The following is a 24,361-nucleotide window of genomic DNA, read 5'->3' on the forward strand; positions in this document are numbered from 1 at the left end:
CACTCTGTCAGTGAACAACTTCTTTCTTTCTCGATGCGGGCCAAGGTCATCAGATGCACCACAGGAGGTGGAGCCAGCATTGTGGAAGGCAGGCACAGCCCTATTCAGACCCAGGCTCTTCTCCTCCCACCACTCCAAATGCAGATAGGTCTATTCAGTTGAGTGCTGACTCACCCAGGCTCCTCGAGCTACCCCAGCCCCTGCCACTCACAAACCAGACATGAAATACACACACCTAGCAGAGGCAGGCTGGATGGTTAGGCAAGAGAATACCTACTTTCTAAAAGTGGTATTTTCAAACACAGAATGTAAAAAACACCTTCACTAAAAGATGTATTTTAACATTCTGAGTTCAGGCATACTAAACTCGAATTTCTACCTAGTTCCCTGAGTCAGTTAGGATTATAAGAGGTTATAATCAAACTGCCCATTCTGGCCTATGTGAACAGGTAACCTTGCAATAGTGAAAAACGAAATTGGCTGTAATTTACTATCAGGACATGCCACACACATCAGGGCATGCCCTTACTTTTACATACAATGCACCCTGCCCATGGGGGTACCTTGGGCCTACCTTAGGGGTGACTAACATGTAGCAAAGGGAAGGTCTAGGGACTGGCAAGTGGGTGCACTTGCCAAGTCGACATGGCAGTCCCAGACTGCACACAGGCTCTGCAATGGCAGGCCTGAGCCACATTTTACAAGCTGCTTCTATGGGTGGCACAACCAGTGCTGCAAGCCCACCAGCAACATTTGATTTCCAGGCCCTGGGCACACATGGTGCACTGTACTAGGGTCTGACTAGTAAATCAATAAGCCAATCATGGAATAGCAGGGGCAAAGTGCCCAAGACATCTAAACCAGCAAAACATATAGCAACACTGGAGGCAACAGCAAAAAATGAAAGGGAGACCCACGCCAATGGTGCCAGATCTAAGAAGTAGTCACTGAATGCAAATAAAATAATGACATGTAGCACCTGAGGCCATAGTGAGCAAGTGCATATTATCAGGGTCTCCTTATATATATATCTAAGGCAAAACATACGACAGCGCTTCTTGTCATTGATAATCTGGTGGGAACTTCCAAACCCGGCTAAAGAGATGTCACTAGCCAAATCCACTGGTATAACGGGGTGCTACTAATATTCCAGAGTTCAATGCTGGTCATTCACTGACTTACGTAAGACAATGTCATTAACCCAGTAATTGCTCCCACAATTCAGAAACAGTAGAAAGTGCCCCTACCTTATTGATAAAATTATCACCATCAAGACTAGTATTCCTGCTTCCTCTCCCCCTAACACCCATCCACCCTCGCTCATGAATTCTCATTCCTTAGAGCAGCTCCCCCCCATTACCAAAGACATCTTCTCGAATATAGTGATGAAGGCTAGATCAGACTCTCCGGGGGACTGTTGCCACCCGCACATCTTAAGGGAAGTTTTCCTCTCATTTCTTGACCCCCCCTAGCACTACTGAATAACTCTCTCACTTAGGGGTCAGTCCCCAAGGCATTTAAAGAAGCAGAAATTGTGCCCATTTTGAAGAAAGTAGGGGCAGACCCTCTAGCTCTCATGAATTACCAACCCATTTCCTTACTTCCTTTCCTAGTCAAGATCCTTGAAGCCCACGTCACAAACGGTCTTTGTTCTTTTACTGAACAATCCCACTTTCTTGATTCCAACAGGTGGGCTTCTGACAATCTCACTCCACTGAGACTGTTTTCTTGACGGTTAGAGATGAGTTAAGAAAAGAGGCAGATTAGGGCGAAACTCATGCCCTGGTGCTCCTCTATCTCTCGGTCGCATTCGATACGGTCGACCATGAACTCTTAGTTGACAGCATCAGCAACGCTGGGATACTGGGCCTGACCCTCAAGTGGCTTTCATCTTTTCTTGAGGATCACTCGCAAGCGGTGTGCATCACTCAATTCCATTCCTCTGAAGTTTAATTAACATGCGGAGTACCGCAGGGCTCCTGCCTGTCACCACACTTTTCTAACTTGTATATGTTCCCCCTTATTCATTCCCTGGGTGAAAGGAATGCGTGCACCTTCAATTATGCTGATGCTCTTCAACCGATCTTCGATATTGACAATTCTCCTGCCTCCGTCTCCAACTTTCAAACAACTATGCAACACATTAGTAACTGGATGAATGGCAATCACTTGAAGCTGAATCCAGATAAAACTGAATTGATCCTAATCGGAGGGCTCTCTAACCCGTGGAACTCCAACTTCTGGCCGCCAGAGCTGCGCAATCCCCCCTTCTGTTCGATCTATCAAAAGCCTTGGCATCACTATTGACAGCGACCTGTCTATGAAATCTCAAATTAGGATAGTGGTTTCTACCTGTTTCCTCCAGCTCCAGAGGATCAGGAAAATCACCAGATTTCTTACCATAGATGCCCTGACCCAAGTAGCACTGGCCTTAGTCATCTCTCACATTGACTATGCCAACTCCCTCTATTTTGGTATCCCAGTATACCAAGCCAAAAGACTGCAACTGGTAAAAAATCAGGCCGCTAAACTAATTTATCACCAGCCCAGATGGCACCATGTTACCCCGATTATGAAAAAGTTACACTGGTTACTGGTTGCCGAAGACAGTGCATTCAAGTTGGAATGCAAAATATTCAAAGCGCTCTAGGTTCAGTGTTTGTTTCTTCTCAGGTACAGAAATAATCCCTTATTTGGAATCTTAGGTCCTCACACCTCAATCTTTTAGTTACTCATTCTTTCAAATGTAAGAAACCAGGGGGGGGGGGTTGTCTAAGATTCGCAGTCCTGGCCCCAAAATTCTGGAATTCTCTTCCTCATGATGTTAGAACGACAACTTCTTACGCTCAATTTAGGAAGCTTTTAAAGACCTGGCTCTTCTGCTAGGCGTACAAATACATTTCTCAACTGCAGCACTCCCTGGATCTTAGCGTCATGAAACCGCTTGGTGTACGTGCGCTCAATAAAAACCTTTAACATAATATAACATAACACTACCCCTGACCACAAAGTCTACTCAAACGATTGCATATTTCCCAGGGCCTCATCTACTATTCCATTGCTCTCAAGCTAGGTTCGTTCTCTAGAAAAGCTAAGACATGCACATACAAACAGGTTTATCCTGGGCCTTTTAGTACTCTCTCTGCTGGGGTTTAGTCTAGAAGTGCTTATAAATCATCCATATCAGTGTATTTATCAAGGTCTAATGTGGCAGCTTCCCAAGATCCAGTGACCTCAATAACACTATGGTGGTCCTGGCATCTACACAAGGTTACCCCTGAGTGTTAATAAACTTGAAGTCCCGTTCAGATGTGAGTGTGTGCTTGCCATCCTAGTGTGGTGTATACTAGGAAACTGTTGGTCCCATGAACAGAAGCAGACCTTTTTGAAATAGAAGGGTAGCATTCAAAGTCATAATTGGTCCCAAAGAGGCCCGACCGGTTTGATAAGTCTGGGACCAAATGGCTTTGATACAAGACGAAAGCAGTGACATAATGATTCATGTCATGTTCTGGAACACAGAAAGAAATTTGAGAAACTGAATCGCCCAATATTAAACTCCTGCCAAAGGCACAAATATTTCATATTAAGAGAACCTTGTTTTGGACCTGTTTGCACTCAGCAGGAACATTGACGTTGTTGCTTGCGTTGCCCACACATGAATTAATTGGGTATTTAATTGAAAAGAATTTCAAAATAATTCATAATAAAGAGGAATGAAGTTGAAATATGACTCTGTGGAATATATTCACAAGGATTGCCGGGTAAACATGAGAAAAAAATTGCAGAAACATAATTGGTAGAGGGTGATTTACAACTTCCAGGGATCGGTTTACATAATGTTGAATATTGTTAGAAATGGGGGTTTCTAGTTGGCAATGGTTTGCACCTTTGTCCAAATAGGGACCCTTGCTTCTAGTCAGGATAAGGGGGAGACACTCCTAAAATAACCCCTGCTCACCCCATTGGTAGCTTGGCACAAGCAGACAGGCTTCTCTCAGAGGCAGTATGTAAAGCATTTGTGAACACATACAGTAACACTGTGAAAACACTACAAATGGACACCACACCAGTTTAAAAAAATAAGTATCTTTATCTAAACAAGACCAAATGGCAAACATCCACAATACAGTATCAAAAATAAGGCTCTTCAATGGTAGAAATAGTTCAGTTCAATGCAAGTTGTAAATGCAACACTTTTCCCACAAAGTACCTTAAATGAGTCACACAAAACAAACAAAAAGGTCGCAGGGATGGTGATGCGTCAGTTCCTTGCTTCGGGGGAGGCGATAAGTCTGTTCCATACTGAAGCGCAGGGGAGACGATGCGTCTGTTCCTTACCTGGGAGGAGGGGACGCGTCTGTTTCTTACTGTGTTCCTGTTACGATACGACAAGATGGCACCTCGATGCATGGCGACGATCCAGTGCAATGAGACAAAATGGCAGCTTGATGCAATGCGAGGATCCGGTCGATGCATGAACATTTGCAGCCGCACGTCAGGTGCTGCGACTGTTTACTCGGTGATGCATCGGGACCCGGTGTGGATGCGGTGCACTTCTTCTCCGTGGCTCGGCGATGCGTCGGGACCAGGTGCGGATGCGGCATGCATCTTCTCTGTAACTCGGCAATGCGTCGGGAATCGGTGCAGATGCAACACGCTTCTTCCTCGTTGTATTGATCTTCCAGCTCCCAACAACAAACAGTCTCTAGAGGTCCTAAACAGCAGCAGGCACCTCTTTGCGGGTTGGAATTCCCAGCAAGGAAATTCAGGGGGGCTGGTGATGATTTAACATTCCTTCAGCTTCTCCGGTTCTTCTCCTTGGCAAAGGTTCCTCTTGATTTCCCAGAAGTGATCTAAAATTCTGGGGTCTGGGTCCCCCTTTTTATACACACAAATCCTTTGTTCTCTGAAGGGAGGGTCTGTACCCAGCCAAAACCAGTTCTGTCCTCTCTGGAGCAGTTTCTTGGCAGGAGGTGGAGGCAGCATTGTTGAAAGCAGACCTGGTCCAGGCAGGTGAAAGGAAATCTCCTCCCCCTACTCTAAATTCAACCCAGGTCCATTCAGCCCATCCCTGACTCATCAGACTGCCGGAGCTGTTGCCCTCCTCCCAGCCCGTGTCACTCACAAGCCAGACCTGCAATACACAAATCTAGCAGAGGCACACTGGTTGGTTTGGCAAGAAAATACCTACTTTCTAAAAGTGGTATTTTCAAACACAGAATGTAAAAATCACCCACACTAAAAGATGCACTTTAACATTCTGAGTTCAGGTATACTAAACTCTACATTCCCATCTTGTTCCCAGGGTCAGTTATGTTTATAAGATGTTACAAGCAAACTGCCCATTCTGGCCTATAGGGACAGATAGCCTTGCAATAGTAAAAAATGAAATTGGCAGTATTTCACTATCAGGACATGCCACACACATCAGGGCATGTCCTACCTTTCACATACAATGCACTTGGCCCACAGAGGTACCTTGGGCCTACCTTAGGTGTGACTAAAATGTAGTAAAGGGATGGTTTAGGGACTGGCAAGTGTGTGCACTTGCCAAGTCGACATGGCAGTCCCAGACTGCACACAGGCTCTGCAATGGCAGGCCTGAGCCACATGTTACAGGCTGCTTTTGTGGGTGGCACAATAAGTGCTTCAAGCCCACCAGCAGCATTTGATTTACAGGCCCTGGGCACACACAGTGCACTATACTAGGGTCTGACAAGTAAATCAAATAACCAATCATGGAATCACTAATCCATACAACAATATATAACAGGGATCACTTGCACTTTGGCACTGAACAGCAGTGGCAAAGTGCCCAAAGCATCTAGACCAGCAAAAACACAGGAGGCAACAGCAAAAAAAATGGAAGAGAGACTCACGCCAATGCTGCCAAGTCTAACATATATGTTCTGTGGTGAGCTACAGGGCTGGCTTCCTTCTGGTAACCTATTCTTCCAAGTTCAGTCATGCCCATAGTCTGCATTTGTTTTTAATTTGTACGATAAGACAGAAGTAGTGATCTTTGGCAAGAACACCTCACCATAAGACTCCAATTGGTGGCCGGACAAACTTAGACCCGCACCCAGAACCCACTGTAGGAACCTCGGATTAATCATTGACAGCAAAGTGGACTTGAATGAACATGTTAACACCATAACTGCATCCTGCTTCCACACCCTGAAGATGCTGAAGAAGATCTTCAGATGGCTCCCAAGCAGCACTAGAAAAACTGTCCCTCAAGCCCTAGCTAGACTACGGAAGCACCCTCCATCCTGGGATTACCAAACAACTCACTAGAAGACTACAAACCATCCAGAACTTGGCAGCCAGACTCACCCTCAACCTCCCAGCCAGAACTCACATCACACCTCAGGGAACTACACAAACACAAACACGCTCAATTCAAACTCCTCATACACACACATCTACCTGAACAGTCATCTCCTCCCACCAATCACACAGATATCTCCACTATACAGGATTGCTCCTCACACATACCACACATACATAAAAGCAGGTCAGGAAGACAAGTGCTCCCTTTCATTGCTTCTAAAGCATGGAAAGACCTCCCAATCCACATCAAAGCCTCCTCCTCACTTCTTGAATTCCACCCGAAGCTGATGTCCTGGCTTTTCAATTCACCAGCCTTCTCTAGACAGGGCTAGTCACACACACCTGCTCAGTGGCAGGATACCCTCGAAGGTGATAGTGTGCTGTACAAATACATATAACATAACAAACATAACATAATTTACATCATCCCATTGCCCTGTCTTTGGAATGGGGTTTAATGGTTGCATTCGTCACATCAATTCACTGATGTAAACAGCGTAATCAGAGGCAACCTTGAAGGAAACCATTAATACATTCTTTTGACACAGCATGTATGTATGTACGCAACTAAGGGACACCTGTATATTGAAATATCAGGACCAAACCTACTCAGAGTAAAGAGCAACGAGCAAGGAAACTCCAGAATGACCCCTCAACTTAGGACTGGGCTCATTTTGAGAAGGTGGGCGAAGAAAACAGCTGGAAATGCGCATGTGGGTTACAGATGCTTGCAGAAGCAGGACTCGGAACACTGAGCAGAAACTGTTGATGTAGATGCTTGTCAAGTAAATATTTACATTAAAGGTGCAAACAGACGAAGGCCAAGAGAAAGGCTTTTAATTCACAGTGAATGGTACAATGCATGATGCAGTGACACAACCAGCAGATATCGCTGACTGAAACCTGGCCATGATTTCTCCAGGGGGGGCTGGGCTTCAAGCACATCACCTGCGTCCAGCCAGAGCCTGGGGCCTCTGCTGAGGGCAGAGAGCTGAGCTGCGGAATCACCGAAATAAAAGTGCCTGCTGAGGTTTAGGCCTTGGACTGCTCTCTAAGTGAGTCCAGAGGGGCTCGGAGAGCTCTATAAGTACCCAGCCCTCTCAGCACGCGCTCCTCTTCGGTCCCTACTCGGGAACGGCTGCCTCAGGCTTCGCTCCCACCTGATTTTGGTAAGTTACAGATGATGAAAGGAGGAGCCGAGTTATTCCATTCTAATACTCTGTTAGCTGAAATGCTCTCACTTTCTGCCGTTTGACGGAGCCCTGACTTTATCCTTTGGTGAATGTTTGACCTTTTTTAAAGTTATGTCTGACTACTGTTGAGTTTGACTCTTTTCATTGGGTACTCAAGATAATGAGAGGGCGTGGCTTCATTACAGTCAGAATCGAGAATTGTGTCGTGATCACGTGGTAGTCAAAGGGCATCACACGGCTTTTCATTCCAAGGGCATGCTTTCAAATGTAAAACACGCGTGCTCATCATGTGCTATGACTTTACCTGCACCATCGGACAGATGTTTTCAAAAGATGAATGCATTGTGAATAAAACAGTAAGTCATTTCCTTTACATCGTGATGTGTTTCTTTGATAGGGAAGTGCATTTGATTGTGCAGGGGGAACAAACAAAAGGTGCTGTCCACCTTTTTAATAAGGTTCGATATTTCAGAATCATTGTAATCTTAAACCACGTCTTCTTCCAAATTTTTCTAGATCAATAGTTCTCTTTTTCCAAGCTTGCAGAACGCGAGTTTGTCTTTTTTCAGTGATAGTGTATTACACTGTGTGTTTCACAGTGAGTGTGCATCTTCCGAATAAACCGCCAAAGCACACGTGTATTTATATTATGTGAGCAGTGAGGCAAACATCCACAAATGACGTTGACGAAGTGACACAAGAACAGAACAATACATGGTGGCACAGAGTGCGCTTGTGTGTGAGAGCCCCTGCCAACAAATGCACGAGTTGAAGCCTGAGGCTGCTGCTCTCTCAGCCCCCATACCATTATCTGGCCACACTGCACGGGGAACGACTGAAAGGTTTGGCCTTTCGTGTGTGAGGTGTTACGCCATCATTGTAAGTTCGACAGGGCAGAATGAGGGCATAGGTGGTACTGCCACATTATATCCCCTCGTTATAAATTCTCTTTCGTCATTTTGTACCCTAATATTGCAAGCGGAAGTTGTGTGGGAGGAAGTTCGAGAGTGCAGGAGGAGGATGCCTTCTCATGTAAACTGGTGAGGCAAAGTCTCTGAAATAGAAAAAACAAAATCTTGGAGTTGCATGGACGGGTGAGAGCAAAAGGATAACACGGGGGGGGGGGGGGGTCGATTTAACCTTGCTGTGTCAGGGATGCAACCCGCTGAGGGGCTTATTTATGGGTGGCTGACGCTGCTGGAGCCTCGCTTCTTTGGTGCTCCGGCTGGCAAGCCGCCCAATCATATCTATGAGTGACCCTCGATGCAGGACATGGATGAGATGCGAAACTGGGACAGCAGCGCTGATTGGCTGGCAGCTTATCAATCAAACACATAGTGACCAGTGGAGTCATTGATCGACTGGGGGTCACTATGCACAGTAATAGTGAACCCCTTACAATTAAAATTAAAAAACCCATACAAATGCTACTGGTGTCAGTCTATGTTCGGCGCTCCACCCGGGTAGACATGTATTGCCTTTTCTTTTCGAGGGGGGCATCTGATGAGGTGCACTGTTCTGGAGACGACCGGCCTCCTCTTCCATAAGTGTATTTCTCTGCTCATCTGCACCTTCTATTCATTCCTCTGTATTAACCCTGTGGTATCCGACCGCTCTATGGTCACAGGTGTACAGAGGCCAGGCATTCAATATGGAAGCCATGCCATTCCAATCCAAATATCGACTCATCTCAAGCAGTGAAATATCACAGGGAAAAGTTCCTATTTACTAACGGAATCCTGCTTATTTCGTGAAGCGTTTCTTTACCTTCCTCAGTCCTGCTAATCTTCAAAAGACTTTCCTGAAAAGGGTCGAACCTCTTTTCGAATGCGCCCCAACATCTCGATAAAGATGGGGGCAGATACTTCTTCTTCTCTGGCTCGTCAAGGACCTCTGGGCGACTTCCAGGTTGCCGGAAAGGCTAGTTGCATCTCAATATAGTTGGCCAAAGAGAAACTTCTTCATTTCATGAAGTTGCATAAATCATGTCTGTGGCCAACCTTGCCTGCAGGTGGAATTTAAAGCCAAACGAGTTGCCCGATGTTTCCCGGAAGGAAGGTAAGTGTCCCCAAGTTTCTTCCTCGCGCTATCTACGGTGGCTGCTGTGCAGGCAGCCGCTGGGCAACATGGGAATTTCTCTGCTATTCTCCCAGACACTGACTAAACAGTAGAGATTATTTACTCTCTGGCCGGCGGCCGTGCAAATAGCAAGGAACCTTTGCTATTTACCCGGGTGTTGGCTCAAGAGTAGATAGAGATTCTGCACTGTTTGGCCGACAACTGTGCAAATAGCAAGGACACTTCAATATGTCCCCGACTCGGCTGAAAGCAGTGAGTGTGCGCTGTTTGGCTGGCGGTGAGCAGACAGCAAAGTACCTTTACAACGCCCCTGGCCTGTGGCTAAAGGGAACACATGACATGCTTTAAAGCTGGCTGGCGGTCGACCAAATAGTGAAGAAACTTCCTGTTCGCCCACTAAATAGCTGCACAGCAAACTCTATGCACTGTGTGTCCAGCTGTCATGCAAGTGTCAAGAAACATCAACCTGTACAGGGCTGCTGGCTATGCAGCAGACATGATGTGCTATGTGGATGGAAGCCTTCCAAATGACAACAAACCTCATCATTCACCTGGCTGCTGACTGAGTAGAATAAATCATGTCCTTTTAGTCCAGTAGCCATGCAAATAGCAACAATTCTACATAATTTACTTGCCAGGTGACTAAACAGAAGACACTATGCACAATTTCATCAGCAGACATGGGAATAGCAGAGAAACTCCCCTATTTATCCCACACTGTCTAAGCAGATGCAACTATGCATTATTATGACTAGCACAGATTTCAACATACACCTACCGCTGGGTAGAACTGCAAATAGAGAGTGAACACAGTTGACACCCATCTCCTTATGCAAATTCGTGCTGAATCTGGATTAAATGCAGTTCACACTAAACAGCTTTGATAATGTATTGGTAGTACTCCAGGATGTCTAAACCAATTTCACTGATACCCTGAATGTCAACAGGCTATCTCGGTTTGTCATACAGAGGAAGATCACAGGTGGGCATCAATGGTGTCATTCTCTGGAGGATAACTACTCGTAATTACGTGAGAAGTGTAATCCAGCATTTGGAGTTATTTTTTCAAGGTGCAAAAGTCATTCTCACATTTAAAATGGGCCTAAGAATACATTTTGAGCTAAGAATATAGCACTAAGGGCCATATGTAGGTAATTTCTATTTACCGATTCCTAAATACCGAATTTTACCGATTCGGTATTTAAGAATCGGTAAATAGAATGGGCCCGATTCAAAGAACTAACTTAAGACAAAATCCTAAACTTACTACCATTTTCGTATTCGCAGAAGGCACTTACTCATTTTGGTATTCACAGAAGACACTTACTCACTTCGGTATTCACAGAAGTTAGGAGACCTAACTTTAGGACTCCTAAATGCCTTCTGTGAATACCGAAAGTCTTCAAATTAGGATTTTTCTCAGTTTAGGAGTCCTAAAGTTAGGACTCCTAACTTTACTACTACTAAACTGAGAAAAATCCTAATTTTAAGACTTTTCGTATTCATAGAGGCATTTAGGGGTCCTAAAGATAGGAGTCCTAACTTTACTACTACTAAATTGAGAAAAATCCTAATTTTAAGACTTTTGGTATTCACAGAGGCATTTAGGGGTCCTAAAGATAGGAGTCCTAACTATACTGCTACTAAACTGAGAAAAATCCTAATGTGATGCGATGAAAATGGCAAACAGGTAGCCTTACAGTAGTGAAAAACGAAATTGGGTGTAATTCACTACCAGGACATGCTACACACATCAGAGCATGTCCTACCTTACACATACAATGCACCCTACCATAGGGGTGGCTTACATGCTGCCAAGGGAAGGTTCAGGGGCTGGGAAGTGGGTGCAATTCACAGCCAAGATGGCAGTTCTAGACTGCACACAGACACTGCAGTGGCAGGTCTGAGACACACTTTACAAGCTGCTTCTGTGGGTGGCGCAAACCAGCGCTGCAGGCCCACCAGCAGCATTTGGTTTACCAGCCCTGGGCACACACAGGCCACGCTACTAGGCACTAACAGGCAAACCAAATAAGCCAATCATGGATATACCAGTTCACATGTCATCTTTACACAGGGAGCATTCGCGCTGTGGCACTGAATGGTGAGTGGCACAGCGCCCAGAGCATCTATCACCAGCAAAAACAGAGGAGACAACAATAAAAATGGAAGGGAGACCCACGCCAATGGTGCCAGGTCTAACACCTCCCAAAGTGAGCCGTAACAAGGAGAAATATCTTTATTTCTCCTCCTTTTCTCCTCTTTCTATATGTGCAGTATTCTACTGCCTACATAGAAAGAGGTAAATGCTTCTGAGGATTGTATTTGTAAATGAAGGTGTACCTTCCTGCACAAAAACGATTGTGCTACAACACAGGCACTCTTGCAGTATGAAGCAAGTGTGCTTGCATTGATGCTAGGCAGCCAAAAGTGCACCAGCACTACAAAAGGACAGACATGCACTGTATAATGTTAAATATGGAACAATCCTGACCTGAGTATGCAAAAACAAGAAGCTAAGTACCATGTTGGGTAAGTCTCACATCATCATTCTTGATGGCCTATTCTCTTGGCTTTCATGTCTAAAGTTTGGATGTGTTTATCATATGTTACAAATGACTCCAACAGCGATGGCATTTATAGTTTTCAACATAATAAACAATGTTTTGCTACTGGGTTGTAGCAGGTTTTGGCAGATATATACCAAAATGTTACTATTTCAAAATTAGGGAACTCAGTGTAATTTGGAAAGTGGATGCTGTACTTATGCAGAAATCTTTCTAACTATTTTAGCTACTTTAAAATACATTACAACTCCATTTATTAAAAACCATACCACCCTCACATTTTTAACCCTCTGGTTTGATGCCTTCACTAACATTTCAGTACTCATTTACTGCAGCCTGCTCCTCAGGAAATGATTTAAATTTAATTTAACACCTCCTTCCAACAGAACAGTGTTTAAGAGTGCCTTACTTCTGTTTTGAATATGTCAGTGTTATACTACTGGCTATGCTGTATTTCGGAATTCTACTTGCTTTAATTGGAGACCGGCAAAATTCTGAATACTACTCAAGTTTAATGCTGTACTGCTGTGAAAAGTTACAGGGAGAAGAGGTGAGTGTTGTGGTGCTTTTGTGTTTACAGTAGTTGTGGAGTGCATGGTGTATTTATTCTTTCCCTGAGTTTATTGATATCTTTGAATACATGTATTTCCTCCATCCTTACATGTATTACATTGCATCCTCTTTTTGACTTTTACCATCTTTACATTTCATAGTTGCATGCAGTGTCTAATCTTTGTATTTAATATGTCAACATGTACCTCCCGTTCGTTCATTACCTTGAGGTGCGAGCCGTACATGTTTTAGTAGCAATGTTATCTTTGTTTACTTAAAGAAAGGAGATGTGTTATACCTGCTGCTCAGCCAGTGTGGCTGTGTTAATGGAATGTTGGTGTGTGAGGTAGGAGTGGAATGTTGGTGAGTGAATGTCAATTGGTGGATGCGCTGAGCAGCAGGAAGGCTGCTCCTTGTGGGGCTCTTCTCTACTTAATGACATCTTATCCTGATTAAACCTACTTGTCTAATCTACTTGGAACTGGACTTGCTTTCTTTCACAATAGTCAGTTAGCACTTTAGTTATTCAATTATACTCTTTGGCGATGCTGCTTTAGAATACTATGCAGCTAACTGAGGATCTGCTGCTAGTTTTGGAAATACATGTTTTGCTGTGCAAGTCAACATGTTTTACTAAAATCTTTTGAGACGGAAAATTTCACTTATTAGCTTTTAAGAGCACCTACCATAATTTCAAATTCAAAAAGAAATTCTTCATTTTAACACTGACTGAAGGGTCCTTTGAATAAAATTCCTTTCAATTTTACAGTTTTATGTTCCATTAAGAGTATTTTCAGATGTGCCACATCTTTGTCATAAATCCGAATCTTAGTACTCTGCTTATTAAATCTCTTTTTATAAAGGAGAAAAGTACTTGACAGACTGTGGCTGGTATAGGAAGTATTTGTTTTCTCTGCATTTCAAAATGTTCTCCTTATTTGAATGAGGAAAATATTTGACAACTCATTGAAAATCAGTCCTCAGTTTAGCTTCCAAGAGCACTAACCATACTTTCTAAGACAAAATTAAACTCCTCATTGTGTTCCTTTCTAATGAAAGTGTTTTACGTTTTACAGCTTTGTTTTGATCAATACGGCATTCAGGTGTGCCACACTATTGTCATAAATGCAGAATGTTAGCACTCTAGTTATTTCTTTGGACACTGTGGTGGAGCGGCAGTAGATCAGTGGGGAATGAAGTGACAAGCTGATGCTGATGCACATGTTTTATTTAGAAAATCAAACTTTGTGATCACAAGGCTGAGGAATATATTGTGAAGTTATAAAAGATGTGCTCTCATTTTAGCTTGTAGAGAATCTTCCACAACCAATTTGAGAACCTATGAGAAAATTTTTCTCTCAAACATGGGTCAGAATTTTTCACAGGGTTAAATCGCCAGAGAACACACCAAAATTAGTTCAAATGAGTATAACACCACCAACAAAGTATTTACATTGTGACTAAAAGCAGTTAATACACTTTAAATGTGCTCATTTTCTGACCCTCAAAACCTGCCATTCACCAATAGACCAGATATATATATAATGCATTTGGCTCAGTCTGAGCCCCTCTTTAAGCATTAACGGCATGATTTATATCTTAGTGGTAAGCATATTCCATCACAACAGCAAATGAGCATACTTACCACCAAGAGATTGGTCCACCTACCTGATTTAGATGACGATGTAGCGTAAGTTTGGCTACAGCAGTGACTACTCCATCACTGCAATAGCCAAACCTCTCTGAAGGCTTGACGGAGTAAGGGCTATATGTCTGCCCACACGATAAAGATGGGCAGACATATAGCTATTTTGTTTACTGTCTGCCACGGTCAAGCAAACCCTGGTGGCATGGGAAAGTAAAAAAGCAATAATGCCACTTCACCATGGGAGCTTACTTCCATGGCAAGGAGCACATTTCGTTTTTTATTAAATAAAAAAACCAAAAACTGTTTTGTATAGGGCTTCTTCATGTAGCTGGAGCCCTGCATCAAACAGTGAAGAGCATTGAAACGAAGCTCCATGATAGCAGTTCATGCCAATGCATTATAAATTAACACCAGCTTGGCGTCATTTATCAATTTAGCCCACGGTCCCTGCACCACAAGGTGGATGGAGCAGTCTACTATGTAATATAAATTGGACCATAAATTCTCAAAAGAGAATGAACAGATATATATCAAATTACAAAGAGCCTGTTTTCTGAGTAAAGTTGTAACCTTTCGCCAAATTAAGTGTAATTCATTCAAGTGATTTCTTCTGTATTGGAGAGCAAATTGTGTTTTGAAATTTACCATGGGAATCACAAATTTGACACCTACACTATCTTTAGCCAAGCTTTTAAGGCATCTGGAGAAATTGTTACACAAAGGTGCAGAAGATGAACATTTTTAAAAATGTTTTGTGCAGATTTGTCAAACTGCACTAAAGATATTAGCAAAACAAAAAACACTCTTCTCACATAAACTCTGGTGTTACTATAACTACACGGTGGCTACTTTGCCCTTTAAAGAGGTGAGGCTTCAGCTCTTTCCTAAATGGGATTGTGTTGCAGTATCTGTGGATTGCTACGTGAGCTGCTTGACTTACTCCAAGGTGAGGCTGAATAATTTTTACTACTGTTTTGTCACCAACAGGGCCATAGTAATTTAGAAATGTCATTTCTGAGTAGCAATGGGCTTACTCTTTTGTGTTTTTTTATTTATAGTAGTCTGTTGCTCCCTAAATCTCTCTTGAGTTTCCCCTACATACCACAATTTTGTAGTAAATATTCCTCATTTTCCAGCCACTCCCTTTTTCACTTTCACCTTTACTACTAAAGCGTAGGCTGACAAGAATGGAGATCTCGATCATTATGGCAGGGATCACTGCACCAAAAGGATTGGCGAGGCGGAGGCTGAGGTCTCTGCCCCTATTTTAGTGAAAATCATTTTGTAGTATGTGAATAACACTGCTATAGTACTAATCACATACTTCCAAATGCAGCTTGTGGATAGGCCCTTGAGTCTCTTACAGAGTATCTTATTGATCCTAGTTCTTTTGAAGAAATCTCCTGAGTATCTGACACAAAAATGAGGTCCTATGTAACACACTTAAAATGTGTGCGACTTTTGAGCCACTATTTAAAAAACATTGCTTGAAATTAGATATTGGCTTCAGAGTATATGCTTTAGCTAGGTGCTTTGCCTACATAATAATATCACCAGGTATCCTGAGGATATTAAAATTAGACATTAGCTACTGTGGGCTGTCACTAGAGTACTGCAAAATTCTAATGAAATTGAGGGATGTCTCAAAACTAATAACAATTTTGTGTTGTGCTAGCTGAAATGCTACATTGAAAAAGCAGTAATTCAGATTTAATTTTATGGCATGAAAGGGAGGCCAACATTATGCAAATCTCCTTTATTGCGCAGCTCACAGCAGCAACAATGAAGAGATCTAGAACTTCAAAATATTCTAACAGAGTATATAGTCCATGTGAACGTAGACATCTCCCTTCTTTGTTGCTGCTGCTCACAAGATAAGTACCTATTTTATCTACTCTTGATATATACTTATTTCAACATGTTTACTGACTGTTACGGGTGGCTAATGATTGGCTGAATGTTCCCCTTTACCCCTTTCCCACCCTCTACACAGCACTGAATTTGCTTGCTTTCTTCTCTTCATGCCTGTTTTATGAAGTTAGGCTTGTAACTTGCTTCATACCCCTTCACGCTCATTCTCGCACCCTTTTTCGGTTCTCAAGTTAATTCTGCCCTTAATTTGTCAGGAACTCTCTCTTCCCCGTTTCTCTTCGCTTCGCCCGTTACATTTCCGCCGACAATATCGGGACACACACTTTATGCCTCCACCTCGTAATACGTAAAAAGTTAGGAAGTCAGACGGAGTCATTCTCACCTCCGTCCGACCCTCTTCCCATTCCTTTCCTTGGCTCTTGTAGGCCGAGGAAAGGTCCTCTCACACAGGACCGGCGTCTTTCAAACGCCGATCCTGTGCTGAGCCTCGCACTGCTGCTCACGCCACGTGGACCGGCCTCTTCCCAACGCTGATCCGTTACAAGCGGTGCGCTGCTACTCCCGTCTCCGTAGTGACTCTGCGACCTCACCCGAAGCTCGGGGAGGCCGCGCAGGGTTGCTATGGAGACGGGTCACATCGGACATCTCCTGCGAGTCCACGGAGACTCCCTTTCACGAAATACAGTTGAAAGCCACAATCTTACCGGATTTTTACCGGATGGTCCTCACTCCGACAGAGAGGTAGGACAAACACCTCAATCTTAACTCAATCCTAACAAAATAAAAAAAAAGGTCAAATAAGTTATTCCTTCACAATAAATAAAGGACTTACATAATATTATACATCTACACCAATCAAAGGAAAGTTCCTTAGCACACAACTACATCCATTTTATATCCCCGTTCCCATAACAACCCAACATCCATTTTGTTCTTACTGCTTGACAGTTGATACCTCGGCCTTAGCTATGTCTTCAGATCCCAAATTAAACACTATGGAAGATAAACTGGAGGGACTCATTAATAAAGCCATAGATAAAGTTATGGGGTCACTGGATGACACCATTAACAAAAAATTTGAAAACTTATCTAAAAAAGGATGGCAATACACAAGCTCTCAGGAGGAGACCACAAAGAATATATCGGCGCAAAGAAAAAGACAACTTAAAATTAACCCCGCTAAAGGTACAAAAAAGCAGAGGAGCTCCAACCCTACCCTCTTGACCTCACGCTTTGGCGGTGACAATGACAGTGCCTCGGGCACAACGGATGGGCAGTTTAAAGGCCCTAACCTTCCTATCTCCATCGACAGCGACGATGGACTAGAGGACAAGATCGACCTCTCCTATTCCTCAGACTTCCATTCTGAAGAGGAAGGTGAAATCACAGGTACTTCAGGTGAGGCATCAGGGGCCTCAGGGTCTAAAATGGGAATCCTTGACCCCTTTGGGGAATATATGTTTGATCCTCTCCTTATCAAGCACCCCCTCTCTCCAGAATGGGTCCCGTCTCATCACATTGGAGAATACCTCTCCTTCTGGCTACGCAAAGAAATACCTAAAGAAGTCAGATCTCGACTTAGATCTGAATGTCCCCGCCCCTCCCTACCGGATAAGATAACTGTGACCCCCGATTTGGACAGTAAAGTAGTGGCATTCATTGCCAAAACCGGTAGAGACCCGAGAAAAGGTCTTGACAAAGGACTTAAATCATGTCAAGATAGACTCTTAGACATTACGGGTCCTCTCACAAAAATCTTTGAATTAGCCGAAGGAGGTTATCTTTATAACACTCCCATAGACCCAAAAGAGCTGCGTCAATGGGCGCAAAGGGCGATCTGCCTATTGGGCAACGCAAACACTGCGCTTTCTAACGAAAAGCACAAAAGTGTACTATTAAAAATTGATCCCAAGCTAGTCGAACTAGCTAATAAAGAAGGGGGAGCATCCTCTCAGGGCCTTCTTTTCGGAGAAGAATTTATCAAGGAAATGGCCAAATATGTAGGAGTTTTCAACTCCATCCAAAAATCTCAAAAAGGTATAAAAAAAGTTTTTAATAACAGAGTTTTTACCCGGGCCGGGAGGATGCGGGGTCGATTCCCCGGCCGTGGAAATTTTTCAACAAGACCTTTCATGGGACGAGGAGCAAGATTCCCCCAATCTGGCTTTGCAACTCAATCATCCTTCTTCCCCCAAAGGCAAAGATTCCGCAGAAGAGGCTTCAGAGGGGAAAGAAGGCAGAAAGGCTTCTCAACAGGTAAGTCCAACCAAAGACCTTTCAGATACCCCTACAAAGGTGGCAGGGAGACTAGCCCTTTTCTCTGGAAACTGGAACATGGTGACTCAAGACCCTTGGGTACTGGACAACGTCAAATGCTTCAAAACAGAGTTCATAGACTTTCCTATTCAGGAAAGACTTCCACGGGAAATTCGGTTCTCGGAGAAAGATTCCGCACTGGTGACTCAGGAAGTAAGAGACCTGTTTGCCAAAGGTGCAATCCGGGAGGGACAAGAGATCGGCTTTGTCAGCAATGTCTTTCTAGTAGAAAAGAAGGACAAAAAGATGAGACCTGTCATAAATCTAAAGGACTTAAACCAATGGGTGGTTTACCGCCATTTCAAGATGGAAGGAATCCACCTTCTCAGAGATGTCTTAAGGAAAGGGGACTGGCTTACTTGACTAGATCTCAAGGATGCTTACCTAACCGTCCCCATTTGGCCCCCACATCAGAAATTTCTCCAATTATTTTGGGAAGGAAAACTATGGCAATTTTCCAGCCTCTCCTTCGGCCTTTCATCAGCCCCTTGGTGTTTCACCAAAGTCCTTCGCCCAATAGCAGGCTGGCTGAGAAGCAAAGGAGTAAGACTAATCCTTTATCTAGACGATATTTTAATAATGGCTCAGTCAAAGGAGGTTGCTTCCCAACACACAAATCTTGCTATAAAAATGTTAGAACATCGAGGTTTCGTTATAAATACCAAAAAATCACTAACAACTCCAAGCCAAGAGACACAGTTCCTGGGTTTTTCAGTAAATACAGTCCTAGCAGAATTGAAATTGCCAGAGGAGAAAGTCAGAAAACTCAGGAAGGAGTTAAGGAAAATTCTAAAGTTTCACTCCTTCCCCCTAAGGACCTTAGCAAGGGTACTAGGCCTGTTGCCCTCGACTATCCAAGCCATTTATCCGGGTCCTCTTTACTATCGGGCCCTTCAGAGACTCAAAGACAAAGCTCTCAGGAAGAATCCATCCTACTCCCAGATAGTTTGCCTGGACAAAGATTCCAGGAAAGAAATACTCTGGTGGTTGAGAAATGCAGAGGCATGGAACGGAAAAGCAATCTTGGGGGGGGGAACTGGACTTAGTAATAGACTCGGATGCCAGCCTAGAGGGATGGGGTGCCATATGTGGCAACTCTTCAACAGGGGGACTTTGGACACCCCGGGAGAAGGATCTACACATCAACTGCCTAGAACTACTGGCAGGATCCTTTGCAATCCAGAGCTTTACCAAGGTCTTGATGAAATGTTCAGTCATGCTTCGCATGGAAAACGTATCTGCTGTGAGATACGTGAACAAAATGGGAGGCCCTCATTCCAAAGGACTCTCCGATCTAGCCAAGAATTTCTGGGCGTACTGCCTCAACAAGGGCATTTCAATCATTGCAGACATATGATTGAACATATGATTGAACAATGCAGTAGATTTGTTCTCAAGGAAATTCAAAGATTCGAGCAACTGGAAACTGAACAGGGAAATTTTCCTAACCATCCAGTCGCTGTGGGGTCAACACTCAACTCCCCACATTTTTCAGCTGGAGGCCGGATCCGATGGCCTTGGGGATAGACGCTTTCTTCCAGAACTGGCTTGGTTTGAGACCTTATGCATTCCCGCCTTTTGCCATGCTTCCACGTCTTCTCCTTCAAATTCAGAGAAACCAAGAAATAGTGGTAGTTATAACCCCTCTATGGAGATCCCAGGCTTGGTTCCCCATCATGTTGGAAATGAGTGTGGACTTCCCAATCCTTATTCCTGCCTTCGACGAAATAATCACAGACCCTCAGGGAGATTGTCACCCCCTTGTTCTTCAAGGACTCATGTCACTGATGGCATGGAGGATTTCAGGAAACAATGGCAGCTCCCGGGACTTTCGGAGAACGCTTTCAGACTCATGTCTGAATCCTGGGCACCTGGAACAAGGAAAGTGTTGTAAAGGAAGATACAGAGTCCATCTGTTCATGTAGGTTACTTGAGAGGCATTCTATGATGTCATGCAACATTCTAACAGAGCAGTACAGTGGAAAATAGCTGTCAAGTAATTTACTACAGAAAGCCTATAGATTTGGTTGGCGTAAATGGGTTTATTGGTGCCTTCGACGGAATTACGATCCCATTTCAACTGATGTAGTTCAAGTTCTCAACTTTCTGGCTGAAATCTTTGCCTCAGGTCTGGCTTATCGAACCGTTAATGTCTATAGATCGGCCATCGCAGCAGGTCACTGCTTAATAGATGGTATCTCAGTAGCTCAGAACTTATTAACTAAAAAACGTATGAGAAGTATGCATGTTTTAAATCCACCTTTGCCCAAATACTCTAAACTATGGGATGTCCTTAGAATAATTGCCGATTTGGGTGAAAACTTCACTCTCTCACTTAAAAAACTGTCCTATAAACTGACTGTTTTACTATGCCTTGTCTCATTCAGACGTACGTCGAATGTTAAAGCCTTAGATATCTCTACCAGGGCTTACCAACCTGAGGGAGTTTGTTTTTTCCTTAAAAGACGAACTAAAACTATGTCATCTTCTGTATTCTACCCCTTTTTTCCTCAGAACGAAACTTTGTGTGTGGTGAAGTGTTTGTTGGAGTACAAAAAGAGAACATCAAGGTTAAGAGGTCTTATCGATCAATTATTAATATCTCACAGGTTTCCTCATAGAGCTGTTTCCTCCCCCACTTTATCTAGATGGGTTAAAGATGTCATGAAAGAAGCTGGAATTGACATTTCAGTTTTTGGGGCTCACTCTCTTAGAGGAGCCTCGGCTTCCAAAGCATTTATTCTGGGTGGTAGCCTTCAAGATATCCTTAAGGCTGCGGATTGGTCAAATGAATGCATTTTCAAAAGATGTTACTTTAAACCTGTTTCAAATGTTATTGATAATGTTTTGAACACACTATAAACTTGCATTATGTTGGCCTCCGTGTCATGCCATAAAATTTAGATTTTTCACAGCCTGCTGGGCAGAAAATCTGGATTTTATTAAGGACACGGAGGCTAAGATTATTCCTCCTCTACTGTTCCCACCCTGAGAATATAACTTATCTTTGTTCTCCTGTCTTTTCAGATTAGATATTTCAAGAGATCTTTCGGACGTCTCCAGTAAAGTTCTTTCAAAGAAATTATAAAGTTATCTTGTTCGAAGTTATCCTGTTCGCCGCACAAAGAAGGGAGATGTCTACGTTCACATGGACTATATACTCTGTTAGAATGTTTTGAAGTTCTAGATCTCTTCATTGTTGCTGCTGTGAGCTGCGCAATAAAGGAGATTTGCATATTCTTAGCCTCCGTGTCCTTAATAAAATCCAGATTTTCTGCCCAGCAGGCTGTGACAAATCTAAATTTTGTTTTAAATTCAATATTTGACAATGCTAGAAACATCTAATATTAATTGCTAGTGTGTCCCTTGTCTTCTCCACCAGTTCTTAACTCAGTGTTTAGAAATAGTTGGTTTCAAGTGTCCCACATTGACTGCAGTATCACCTTTCCACCATGACTCAATCAAAAGATATATGCTGAGGACAAAAGCCTCAGCCTTAGCACTAAATAATTGAGTAGTACACATTCCAGCCTACATATTTTGCTTGTGATGCAAGGATAGGAAAGAGGAGGTTACTTAGCTAAACATTTCCTATTCCTCTATTAGGTCCCCTTTCAATAGCTAAATCCATAATTGTTTGTAATGATCTTGAGATTGTTCCATTCATTTCCTAATTATGGTAGAGTTCTTCCCTCTCCCAGTCTACAGTTGTTTAATCCTGAATCTGGATGTTTATATTTTTGTTGGAGTAGACAGAGGAGTAGGGTAGGTGAAATTTTTTCTGTGTCTGGTAAGTCACACGTTTCCCTCTGTTTAAAAATAGAAAACTGTTTTAATGAGAAGTTAAATAATGATTATTGCTTTTTATGTTGAAAATTATTTTTGTTAAAGAAATAATCATTTCATCAGGAAGGTGAGGTATTTTTTTTTAAATTTCGGTCGGGGGTGGGGATGCTATAATATGTATGACTCCCCCGTTTTTCCTCTGTGTAGCAGTCGAATGCAGGGCCATACATAACATAAAATGATAGATGGGTAAAAAGCGAAATAAAGGGCATATTCACCTGGGGGTTCTTTGTGACATCATTGAAAGTGAGCTTCGCTCTCGTTCTCGGTTTCATGTTACTCAAAACCACTCACTGAAAAACATCCCCATGAATCACTATAACCCATTTAAAGTTCTAGATGTTAATACATTTTTTTTGTGGTTATGAGTTTTCCAGCCAGAGAGTCTGGTGCACCACGCTTCCCTGCTTAGCATGTGATGCCAAAGGTCTTCAAAATGGTACAAACTTGAAGCTCGAACCTCTGTGGGTCAATGATGCAGTAGACATCCTCACCATTGGGATGTCCCCGGAAACAGCACAAGGAGCATTTTTCAGTATGCTCAGGGTCAGCAACACTAGATTGTAGGGTGTTGTAAGTCTTCAGATGATTTGATCAAGAAGCTGCCCCACCATGAGGGGTGAATGTAATGTCGATATTGTTTGTATGTCTACCTCAAGTCTCGTGTATATGTTACTGTGAGAGCATTACTTTGATCATGTATCTCTGTGATGTTTAGTAATTTATCAAATTCAATTTTATATTTTAGATCAACTCAATTGGATTTTGGCATTTTATTTTATATGAGCCATGTCACCAGTTAATTCAAGTCTTCCATCTTTTATACTAATGGGAATTTTCGACACTAATGATGAACACGTCTGGCTTTCTATTCCTCTATGTGTGCTCTATATGCTCTCTGTTCTTGGAAACAGCCTCATCCTGTTCATTGTAAGAACAGACAGACAGCTTCATGAACCAATGTACTTTCTACTATCCATGCTAGCAGCCACTGACCTAGGCATGACGCTGATAACGGTACCCACAGTGCTGGGTGTACTGTGGTTTCAATTTAGAAGTATAGATTTTAATGTGTGCCTGACCCAGATGTACTTTATCCATTCAGTGACTGCGACAGGATCCGCCATTTTAGTGGCTATGGCTTTTGACCGCTACGTCGCCATATGTAACCCTCTGAGGTACGCATCCATCTTTCACCCAATGATATCAAAGATCGGACTGGTGGTTGTAGGCAGAGGTGTGAGCATCATGCTCCCACAACCTCTTCTACTCACAAGACTTGATTATTGTGGTAACAATAAACTCCACCATGCATTCTGTTTCTTCCCAGATCTGATGAAGCTTGCCTGTACAGACATTACCGTAAACAACATATATGGTTTGTTCACAGTCATAGTGACATTCTGCTTAGATTCACTATTTATCCTCTTTTCATATCTCATGATTTTGAAGACTCTCCTAACTTCGGCATCTAAGGAAAAATCTCTTAAGGCCTTCAGCACGTGCGCATCCCACATCTCTGTTGTGCTGATATTTTACATCCCTCTGATTGGCCTAACTATGGCCCACAGGTACGCTAAAAATGCTTCACCTCTTATGCCTCTCGTCATGGGCTTCCTCTACCTCAGCATCCCACAAACTCTGAACCCGATTATATACAGCATGAAAACCAAGCAGATACGCAGTGCGCTCTGTAAACAACTGTTTTGAAACCGCATCAATTATCAATCACAGTGCTGAGCTGGAGACATCAATAAAACACATTCATTGGTATTGGAAAATTAGCCCAGAGAGAGAGAGGAGAGAGATAAAAAGTGAGAGAGAGAGTGTGTGTGCGGTGTGTGTGTGCACGTGTGTGTGTGTGTGTGTGTGTGGCTCTCCCCACACTTGGACTGTTGCTACAAGGAGCTATATCCACTTGCAGAGAGTTGGATGAACTGTTCAGGACTTAA

At 43.1% G+C, this 24,361-nt stretch overlaps 1 protein-coding gene across 1 annotated transcript; it reads left to right on the forward strand.

Moving 5' to 3' along the window:
- The first annotated feature begins 23,198 nt into the window (after positions 1-23,198).
- On the forward strand, positions 23,199-24,119 carry LOC146806177 (olfactory receptor 51G2-like). Its single transcript, XM_085620601.1, has one exon. The coding sequence runs from the start codon at positions 23,199-23,201 to the stop codon at positions 24,117-24,119; it is 921 nt and encodes a 306-aa protein (XP_085476727.1).
- Positions 24,120-24,361: the final 242 nt, after the last annotated feature.

This window comes from Triturus cristatus, chromosome 8, assembly GCF_964204655.1.
Source record: "Triturus cristatus chromosome 8, aTriCri1.1, whole genome shotgun sequence".
Lineage (NCBI taxonomy): Eukaryota > Metazoa > Chordata > Amphibia > Caudata > Salamandridae > Triturus > Triturus cristatus.